At 50.4% G+C, this 11,453-nt stretch overlaps 1 protein-coding gene across 1 annotated transcript; it reads right to left on the bottom strand.

Moving 5' to 3' along the window:
* Nucleotides 1–73: 73 nt before the first annotated feature.
* Nucleotides 74–583, bottom strand: LOC100897591 (uncharacterized). Its single transcript, XM_003742171.2, has one exon. The coding sequence runs from the start codon at nucleotides 581–583 to the stop codon at nucleotides 74–76; it is 510 nt and encodes a 169-aa protein (XP_003742219.2).
* Between the last annotated feature and the right edge of the window lie 10,870 nt (nucleotides 584–11,453).

Genomic DNA, 11,453 nt, shown 5'->3' with positions numbered 1-11,453 from the left:
TCTTCGCTGGCCTTCGAAAACACAGGATTCCGGAGCGATGGATCGCGGCATAGGTTTTGAACCGTGCCGGTGTTTAGAGCTCGTCTGTCAGGAATGGGAAGGTCCTTTCTAGGGGCGAGTGATCGCAATTCGTGAAAAGCAGCGAGCAGTTGGTCCCACGAATGCCACCGAGCATGCCGGAGATATAGTTGCTGCCCAATCCGTCGACGTCGTAGGCTGGTAAAAGCCTTCTGAACGACGTTAGTGCCTCACTCTTCGAGGCGGTGATCTTCGTGAGCTCGCAAATGAATTTCACTCGACACTCGTCTCCGTGGATACGCAAGCTTCTGAAGATGTCATCATGCAGGTTCGAATAGGGAATGCTGCGAAGAGCATCGAGCATCTCGTAGGTCAGAACTTCCACGCACCAAGAACCCACGTACCAAAGCGCATACATTGACACCAGCACGACAGCCGCTGCGATGAACAAGATGAACCACTTCTCATCTCGTTTCCGGAGGGTCATAAACGAGACCGAAACGTTGAGAATCACCATCGCCAAGCCGAGGAATCCCAGTATTCCCACAACTATCTCGAGAGACATCGTAGTCCTTAGTCTGCGAGAGATGGGATCTCAAACGATCTTACGGTAAGCTTCACTACGGACTCCTTGGGAAGGCCCGTAAGCTTCGTACCAGCGCACTGAATGGAGATAATCTTGCACTTCGTAGAGCTCTCCTCCCGATCGATGTGCTTGACGAAAGAACAGATTCGAGCAGCGTAAACCTAGGTTCGCTCTATCACAGCTTCTGGGGAAACTCAGCCTCGCACTAGCTCAGGAGCTTCGATCACGGGGTACGAAGCGCAGTAGCAGAGTTTCAGTAACAGTGCTCGCCATTTATTCATATACGGGTGTTGCTCGAATACAGATGTAGAGAAAGAGAGCTCTCCTCCAAGGGCATATTTGATCTCATGATTCGAACTCCTCTCTCTGAACGCATGTACATACCTAATAATGATCCCCCCACACATCCCATCAGCCCTCTCAGTCGAATAGAAGGAGGATACGCCGCGGACTCTATTGCGCTAAGTGACGGCGTGCTTAAATCGAGTTCTCTCCGCACCCGATGACCGAACGGGTCGAACCCTGCATTCGGATCTCTTAGCGGAATCTCAGAGCGTCATCAATCCGTTCAGGTCTCTGTCTCTAACAAGTATTCGATTGCCTAGGGCTCGATTCCTCCCGACGACGAGTGGAATTCGAACTCTGATCTCATTTCAGTGATGGGGCGGCTCCCACCGATGCATCGAGGATCCGATGAGCGAGATCGAGAGGGAAGTCAACGACAACATTTGTTGTCGCTTTGAAGCTCGGTGGGAGACTTCGCAGAATTCCGTCTACGACTCGCCATGACATCGTTTCTGCGTTTCAATGCACCGGAGTTATCGCCCCGAGGTCTGAAAAGCGTCGTAGCTCGCTGATAAGTCTCCATGAGTTTTACGCTCGGACCCAATCGATTCGTAAAATCACATTCGTGGAGAGTGAAGCTTGCAGAGAGCTCTATGGGCGGAATTCTTCTCTCAGATTATTACCTTGTTCGGCGATGGATTTGAACTTAATAGAATGCTCTGCGGGTCTCCAAATGCCCTGCGGTCATCCTCCCATGAGCGTTCGACGTTGCGACGGTGGAATAGGCACTCCACTTCTATCCCGGGAGTGTTCGCGGAACAACCGAGTTCCTGCTCGGGGGGATGAGGCTCCTTTGGAATTCATCTCCCCCATATCCGCTTAACTTTGACTTCAAACAGAGAGAACATTATGAGATATCCGTCGATGGCCTAGGGACATCGCTCTGGGATGAACGCTCTCCAGGGTCGACGTCAGCGAGGTCCATGATGGGAGCCGGAGGCAGAAAAAGCCCCTGGCAGGTAGTGTCAGAGACACTACCGTGAGTTTAGGCGTGAAACGCATTCTCGATTGCCCCAAAGGATCCTTAGGTCTTGATTCGTATATCATCAGAATCATCGAGGTATACATGATTCGGTTTCGTCCGATGTGAAGTTTCCTTTATTCAATCCGTGTCCTCCCGATTCTCCATGGAACCTGGACGGGGTTTTCCATGATCTGGGAACAGTCAGTGCTCGGTTGTGCGAAACACGCCTTAGTGAACTTTCTTTCCTCTAACCCAGCGGTACTCAAACTTTCATCCCTCACGTCTCCCTTAAGCCTTATGCGGGGCGCTCGCGTCTCCCAAGGAGATCACCGTATATCTGAGGATGTAAAGTTTCGACCTGAACTTTCGGAGTGCCGTTTTCTCCATGGAATATGGCTTCCTCGATCAATCGTACAATGATCGAAGACTTGTAGAAGAATTGTAGACTAGCAATGAGCTGGGTGACCTCACTGAGAGCAAAAATGGATCGGTTGGGAATTCTAGGGATTATCCGCGTCTCCCCTGCACTTCTCCCGCGTCTACCCTGAACTTCTCCTGCGTCTCCCTAGTTTGAGAAACGCTGCTCTAATCAGTTTTTGAGGCTCTCGATGTCCATGCTCGAGAGCACACCTCCCGACGCCGCGAAAGCCATTCCGAATCTCGAAACAGTGCCGGAGATGGTGAAGTCGAATGGATCGAAGGATTTGAGGCAGACGCTCCTAAGAGATATCTACGAAGACCAGATGTTGTGACCATGCCGGGCCATGTCACTTAATTAAGGACTAGGTATACTAAAAGCTATACCCGATTCCTTCAAACTTCGGTTTAACTATTTCATCGAGCAAAGGCGGGATACTGTTGCTCTGGATAAGTCTACTTTCTATCACGATTACTCCGCATAATAAGCTGATTTTTTCGGGCGTTGCCGCAGTTTCGTTCAGGTCCGGAACGCCATTGGGAACCCAATTTCAATACCCCATTCAAAGGCGGTGTAGAGAAATTCCTCTAGATCTAGATGGCTTCAGCTTCTCCCTGATTGAGTTAAATCAACGGTCACGGTAAGAGCTTCGTGTGACACCGCAGTTCCGTCTGGAATATCGGCGACCCTACCGAGATTTCTCCCTCTGGGGCCGGTCGCGCTGCTCCATAATTTGCAGAACCCGATCTGCGACTCGCATTCTGGAAGAAGTAAGGGGTGAGCGATGGTGCATATACTAATAGGAAAGAGCGCAGCGGTGGGATTGAAAGACGGGATTTGATAGTTTTTCCCCAATTTTCGATCGGTTCTCGAGAGTCTACTGCGGAAATTCCGGCGGTAATTGGCGAGACCTACATTGATCCGCCTACGAGAGTCTTGCCGCACTAACAAGTAGAGCCTGTACTGAATAAATCAGTTATTTATGCGGTTTTCTACACCTCTTCATGGGGAGGTCAGATTCGAGCTTATCCTGCAGAACAAATGCTCCAGAATCTCGTGAGGGATATACACAGCTGTTCTCCCGTAAATTTCCATTCTACCAGCGAACACCTTATCATAATTGGTGTCGCTTTCGCAGAGTTATCAGATGTCAAAATTTCGACATGATAAACGGAGATTAACATGACAGCTTTGTTCATTTTCGGAGTAGTTTCTTTGAGAATACGTTGGTGAGCCTGAAGGTGACATACAGATGAAACTCTTCCCAGAGTTTCCCCGCGAAGAGCGGGAAATTATAGCAGTCGGGAATTCTCTCATGCTTCTCAGAACGGAAATATCATCATTCGGAAAATAGGGCCCGAACCATAAGCAGCTCCCTAATATTCATCGATAGATATACTGGACTAGGATGGATAACATACTATTTCCTTCTAAATAAAACATTCTTCGGAACTTGAAAGCCAGATCCTCGGGTTGCGCAGGGGGACCAAAGACGCTAGCTTTGGCTTGTAAGTCGAATCAGCTTTAAAATCCAATGTTCATAGGCTCTGGAGACATATTCATCAAGTAACCGCGGAGATTATCAGTATGATTGGAAATCGGGTCGTAAGGGCTCTCAACATTCTCAGATTCATTTCAGACTCGAATAGAAGATTGTCCCGTAAATAGTCTGCCGATCAATACAATCCAACAAAAATTCTGTGCACAATTAAGAGAGTTCTAGCCTCTTAAAAGCGGCGTTACATCGTTACATGAAGGACGAAGTACATTGAACGCGCCCCCCAAGTCGAAATTAAAGACGTTTCACGTCAATATTCCATCTTTCATCTGCAGAGCGAGATGGGCGAGGAGTGATTCCGAGGCTCCCGAGTCTCAATTTCCAACTTTATAGCCGAGCCCCAATTTTATGGTGAACTGTGGGTCGTAGGAAGATAATTTCAGGGTAAGATCGAGGAGCACACGTCGCTTTCTGAAAATCTCCAAACATTCTGTTTATTCTAGATTCTAGAAAGAACTTTTTCTTGAAGGCGTCTCCGTCGGGGAGCTGTGACCATGGCGGGCGCTCCATAATCTATTGAACTGGAACAGCGCTGCAGCTCGGAACTGCTGAGGAAATTATTTGGGCTTCCGGATTCATCGGCCGAGCTGACGATGGAACCTTCTAGCGCTAGGTCGGCCGGTCACGCGCGTGATATCATTGTGAGCCGTAGACAGATTTCTCCAAAGTCTCCAGCCGCTTCTCGAGGACACGTCCAATGTTTTCGACAAAGTTTCCTTCTCTCGGACTGATGCCCTGGGAGAGCCCCTCTCCCTGCTCTGGTTAGGTATCAGCGAAATCGGACCCCAAATTACCCTCCTCGCCTCTGATTCGAATGCTAGCGAAATTTTTGATGTCGTCGTAGAAGACACGGGCTACGGAAAGCCTAGGAATCCGAGAGGACACGCTCGGGCCGTGGTGAAGACTTGCTCACTTGTGGAGCTCTCGGTGATCTCGGTGAAACCCCGGACGAGCAATGCGTTGATGTGTGCGAGATCTTGCTGTGGCTGACTGAGGGATTGGATCCCCCAGCGGAACCATCATAGATCTCGAGAATCTCCTCCGAATTCTTTCCACCTTCGCCGTGATAATATTATCCCTCAATACTGTTGTTCTGAGCGTTTTCCTTATCAGAGGAGAGGGGAAAACTCGTATAATCTGTACGGTGCTCATGTTCGTTTTCACGGCGATACATCTGCTATCCTTCGCGGCTTTCTGTGGAGCTCGCGGGACAGTCGGCAGAATCGTCGAGCACCTGCACAACGAGACTTATTCGGAAATCCACGACGGGATCTTCAGGAGCTTACGGATTACCGATCACGAGTGTCGGATGAAATTCATTTGCGAAATGTCCAGAACTCTCACTGCGAGAAGCAAGGCATTCGCCCATATTTTCAAAACTTTCGGAACCTTCCGAGGAAGCTACATGGAAGGAGTTCTCAAGGGAATTTACGGGATGAACTGCTCGTCCTTGTATTCGACATGTGAGGAGTCACCTCTCGAGAAAACGTTCCCCTTCCTCATCGACGAGCTCTGAAAGTCGTGCCGACATTGTTGACCGTGACTGCCTGAGATTCCGCCAAGAGCAGACATGAACCATTTAGGTTTCTTGAGCGACTGATGCGAATGAAGAGACGACGGAGCCTTCGAAATTTAACCATTATTCTGAGGCACAGAACAATGGAACGTTTTTTTTCCCCCGCCAAGATGGGTCAGGGAATGATGCATCTTCCTCGACTCTTCCAGATTTGCGGAAAGGTCCGCTGACGCGCACCAGAGTGCTTAATCGACTCATCGTTCCTAGTCTCTAGTCAATCGAACACTGTTTTCTTATCGGAGTGATTGTTACATCGACTCGAAGCGCGCTCTGAGAGGCGTCATAGCCTCACGTCGCCGGGGAACGCACGAGAAGTCGGCGAAGAGCGCCCGGGGTCCGTGTAGGAACGCAGTTGCTTGAACAAGCTCGGATGGAGGGATCTCAGGTGCGATTAGACTAGATAGCTCATCTGTGAGAACTAGAAACTATGTCCGGTACATCTCCGACGACTCGACATGAATTTATCTTTGGTTACTCAACGCCTTCGATTGAAATCTACGATTGGCATCACTTATTTTCGATTCGGGGGTGGCGGTCGCGAAGAGTTGGCAACGATACGATTGAAAAAGCGCTTCTAGAGCTTTTTTCTAGAGCCTCGAGAGAGGTTCGAAAAAACTCGTTCCGAGGAGCCCCATAGAACGATCATTGTCTCAGACCCGCCTATGGAATCCTCACGAGATTGATCTCTGAAGCCGGCCGGAGTAAAACAGCGCTCTGCCGGAACATACCCCCGCTTCGAGTCTGCACTTTTTGGAAGGACACTGACTCCCCCAGGGTCTGATAGATCTGTCCGAGACTTCGGAGACCCCGGAAAGCCATGAGCTAAGGGCGTAAATCAGCCACGTTTCAGAACCATTTGGTCGCGGACTCATTTCCGAATCTTACAGCTCTGCTCATTCCGTAAAGTAGAACATGTGCATTTCTCTCCAAACTAGCGCGTATGTCAAATAATTACATCTTGATGAGGGATAATTATTTTGGGCTAGAGATCGAACGCATGCTGACCGTGAAGCCTCGCACTTCAGACCTGTGTAAAATACCATCCGGGGGACTTACCGGCTCGACCCGTCAGTGAAGCGGCGATTCCAGTCCTTGGAGTCGTACCAGTTGTGGGAATGAGCTATCATATGATTGCGCCTAAAGGAGTCCCACATGGGGATCTTGACATTCATTAGGCCTCAGCACATCCTTATTGAAGCAGAGATTATCGGCGGACATCACCATAGAATATATAGTATCGAAGATCTTGAATGCACCTCATAAGTCCCCAATCATCATTCATATCACGGATCTGCCGCGTCGACGAAGACACCAAGTCTCGATCTGATGATAGAGGAAGGCCACCGCTAAGATAGTGGTTTCCGGCTCCCGATCTCTCCGATTCGCCCGCAGAAATCCATGTTTTCCAACCGATGTTCTGTCGACCATGGTCACCGCACTCCACAGTATCGAGTCGACTGCACGGACTAGTATCGGCGAAATTTCAACCCTCGGAACGGCTCCTTTCTAACGACACAGGTGAGCAGCGATCAGTAGGATGATCATGTGCTCATGTTACATGAGATGTTGACAGCCATGACCGCGAGTGTGGTTTCCCAGTGCTGATGAGTGCCCCGCATTTCTTTTCGGCAGAACAATGGCTCGATGTTGAGGACGATGTGGGATCCAGACCCGATCCCAGTCCACACGACTTCGATATTGAAATCTACGCAGCGAGCCTCCACCGAATCGTCTACCGGAGATGATTCCGACGTTTCCTGCTGGACATGTTTGGTGGAATTCCAAATTATCAGTTCCTTTCAGACAGGACATGCCTTCACCGAGGTCAACGGGACTTACTCGAGAGAAGAGCTCAAACTCCTTCATCGCCTTCCTCCAGCTCGGAACCCTAGTTCGAGTGGCGATCTGCGCTGACATCAGTGTCCGGATTCAACGAGTTTTCTGTGCTCGAAGCCCACACTTGTTCATTCGGTCCTCTGGCACGAAATCGTGAGCCCCTTCACGAGCGATGGAATGCTTCGGAATTATTCCGGAGTAGAGCGACCTGCAGCAACTCGCGGAGCATGAGGTCCGAGAAACGGAGTCTCATGGCGCAGCTCCGTGACGCAGCTAATCATTATTGGGAAACGGTTCTCAATTTCCAGGTCATTCAGACGCCACGCAAATATACCCTGAGATGAAAAAACAGTGGACGAAGTCGGAATCTTGCAACGCGCACTCGGAAGAATGTCAAAAGTCTTTGTTTAAAACAGATAATTCAATTAGATACTGACGCTCCGAGATTTACCTGAGGGGAATTATTACAGGCTCCGACCCACCGATCGGGTGCGGTGAGCTTTGATTCAAGCACCCAATCATTCAGCTAGACGGAGGAGAATTCGGCACTATCCAATCAATAGAGTTCGGAGTGAGCTCGATGCGGCATATAGCACACATGCATCAATCACCCCCTCTCGGAGGAGAGCTCTCACTCTCCACATTTCTCTTCGAATCTCCACCCACATGAGGATAATAGACCGATTCTGTGACTGAATACTCCTAGCTACAACTATGCTCCTCGGTTCGCGATCGAATCCAGTAAACTGAAGTGACCCCAATTATCTGAGGCATCGAAATTTCCGAGCGCAATCGTCATCACCCTCTGGATGGCGCACCTCTCGCTATAGTTACGGACGCTTCGGAGGTACATAGCAGTTGGAGCCGTTCTCCAACAACAGACCAAGAGCGGCGCGTTGCAACCCCTCGAATTCTTTAGTAGGAAGCTGAAAGGTCCCGAAAGAAGGGACAGCGCATTGGACAGAGAGCTTCTAGCCATGTATCTCGCGACGCGGCACTTCCTCCACAACGTCGAAGGCCGCCCCTTCACAATCTATACTGATCACAAGCCGCTGATTTTCTGCCTGTCCAGGAGGACTACGCCCCTTTCTGCCAGGCAACAGCGTCATCTGTCTTTCATCGCCGAACTAACTTCGGATATCAGGCACATATCCGGACAAAATAACGTGGTTGTGGATGCCCTTTCACGGCCCTCGGTTGTCGGCAGTGTCTCCTTGGGGATCGACTATACCCAACAGGCTAACGATAAGAAAGTGGATCCAGAGTACTCGGAGTTTCAAGGCGGAAGCTCCGGCTTGAAGTGGGAGCAAGTAGATTTGTCTCCTTCAGGACCACCTATGCTCAGTGACGTCTCTACAGGAGCTCCAAGGCCTTGGCTGCCGAAGAAGTGGCGTCGTCGTGTATTTGATCTCCAACATGGAGTGTCCCACCCGGGGTCTAACACGACAGTCAAGCTCATCTCAAAGCGTTTCGTGTGTTTCTCCAAACTGTCATTGTCTCGAGTTGTAAGGTGGTCGGGATGCGCGCAATCGTCGGCGTACCTGAACAGCTGTTGGACGATGCCGAGTGGATAGGTTAGAGTTCCTCAGATCACCTTCGTCCAAACAAGGCGAAAAGCAGTTTCAAGCTCGAGAATCGAACACCGTTGGACTTCCTCGTTGATATCACTGTTCTCGCTCGCCCATTTCACATCCCTAAGTGTGCACCTCACGCTCGGAACTTTTCCCTAGCCCGCGGACTCCTCCGCAGATCCATGGAAGATTTGAAACTTTCTCCGTGATTCGCGGTATTGTACGCCCTGACTCTGGGAGAACACGTATCGATAGGTAGAGGTTATTCCAAGTGATACGCTCCCAAAGATGGATGATTCCGAGTCCAGACGGACTCAACGGGGATGGCTGGAACTTTCCCGCCGAAACGGTGGCTCGGATGAATCCGTTCCAATGGATCGCCATCGGTCAGCTCTTCGCCCTCGGGTGTTCTGCTTGACTCGAAGCAAATCTCTAAGCGCTCAAACGATCCGCAGCTTCCCGTCTCAGGAGAGATAGCGTCCACATCCCGATCGATTGTATCGCGAAGAGGTGCACCCGGAAAAATCCACGACGGGCATGTATGACATTCAAAGGAGGATACGTAAGGACGCATCCACGGTGTTTTGGCGGTGTGAGGGAAACGAAGTCTTTGGAGCTTGCTTGCGGACCCGCGTCTCGACCAGTGCTGTGCGCCATATGCTTTCTCGCGGCGGCGGCGACAGGCGAAAAAAGAGGCGGCGGCGGCGGACGCCGCGGCGTTTTTCAGCGGACTTGAGACTCACGGCCCGCCGCAGGTCTCTCTTACCCGGAGCGAGCTCCATGGGGAAAGTAGATCCCGAGGAGTGAGCTAGGGCACCAAAGAGGGAAGAAGCTTCGGAGTGGCGAAAGTAGGAATCGAAGAGCGATCACAAGAAGTTAGGTTCATCTATTCTTAAGTCACTCATTCTGCAAGAACTCTCGATTATCGTGTATGAAAAGACAAGACGGCAGGCTCGTCATTCCTATTTCGTCTCTTTCTTGATGTGCGGCGAGGAGTCGACAGAAAAACTAATGAATCGTCTCGATTCTCGGATGAGATGAGGTGTCGTCTACGATTCTCATCATCGAGCGAGCGCATCGAGCTCGGCCCGGGTTCTCTTTCTTCGACTTTGAGGAGCATTTTCTTCTGTATTCCCTCGATTCGCTCCGAAAGTCTTCCGAAATCTACCGAAAGGGCTCTTGACTATTTACCATGGGGATCATGACAGCGCGCCGTTCCGCCGCAGGACGCCGTGCTCAGAGCTCGACGGCGGCGATCGCCGGCGATCTCGGGGCGTGGCGCACAGCTCTGGTCTCGACTGACGAAGTCGTGGAGCTCATCGTGAATTATTCACTGCGATCATCCCGATCCAGCCCGTAGCGGGATCGCCAGCAGGATAGGCCCTTTGGAACGGCGGCGGCGGGCTGAAGATAATCGGGGAGCTCCCCTGCAAAACATTGCGGAGAGCCTCTTCGAATCATCATCGCCAGAAGCCAAGCTCATTGCACCGGAGTCTGAGACTCTTGCGAGCGCTGCTGCTGGGAGCCCATGGGGTCACGCGGCGATACTATTCGTTCCGCCAGCGTACGCGGTGCACGAAAGTCATCCTGGTCATTTGGTCATTTCGTCAAAGAAGACTCGTGTTTTTCCAAGCGTTATCGATGGATGTCTCACCCAGTTAGCGCATTCGAATTGCTCGTGGGACGATCCTTTCTTTACAATACACCCCGCGGCGCACAGTGTGGCCAAACCCGATTTTAGGCGGCGGAAATTAAAAAGGAAAATTTTGAAATTTTTTGTCGTGGCGTCTTGGAGGAAGTATGGGGACCTCGGAAACACACACCAATCAGAAACCAAGCACTTGTATCTCTGTGGAGAAACTCTGCAAGGAGGAAGTTTTTTTTGCTCCGGACTGTCACTATTTTCTTCCGATTCGTGCTGACGCGCGAGTTTCCGTGGAATCGATTCAGGATGGAGCAAACACCGAATCGTGAGTAAGATTGAGTCTGAAACTCCAAGTTTAGCGGTTCATTCGACGAGAATATGCAAATTAGAAGTTTTTCTGAGTGCATCTTTTTTTGCGAAAAAAAACTGATTTTCATGAAATTTCACCGCCAGAAAAGTACACGGTCCAGGGCGGACCCGGGCGGCTCATGGGGTGGAAAATTCTCTTCCACCCTCCCTCCTTCCATTTCCGAAAAAAAAACAAGCAAGTTTTGGCGAACGTGAATGCGTGCTGTTTTCAGATATTCGAATTTGGGTGCCTCGGAGGACATTTGCGGAGACAAGTTTCAACTCCCGGAAGAACGAGTGCATTGATGGGTTGGAGAGACTCATTTTGAGTCATGCTCATGTTGAAATTGAGCAGCTAAGCAACCGATCTCAGATCAGAAATCAGATCAGCAGGCATGTGTCCCGAGTGAGGGAAAAAGTCGGGAGACATAACTCGAAAGCGGAACGGTTCTTCGGAAAAGAAGCTGAATGGCTCGAAGTCAAAAACTTCGATTTCATCGTGCACCACACTGAGCTACCCGCACAAGAAGACGTGCCCGAGTAGCCCGGACCATCAAGAGCGTCTCAAGGGACACCTCGAGCGGGACG

This window comes from Galendromus occidentalis, unplaced genomic scaffold (assembly GCF_000255335.2).
Source record: "Galendromus occidentalis unplaced genomic scaffold, Mocc_1.1 scf7180000077307, whole genome shotgun sequence".
In the NCBI taxonomy this organism is placed as follows: domain Eukaryota; kingdom Metazoa; phylum Arthropoda; class Arachnida; order Mesostigmata; family Phytoseiidae; genus Galendromus; species Galendromus occidentalis.
Note: the sequence above shows the minus strand (reverse complement) of the source record. Positions and strands in the feature narration are given on the sequence as shown.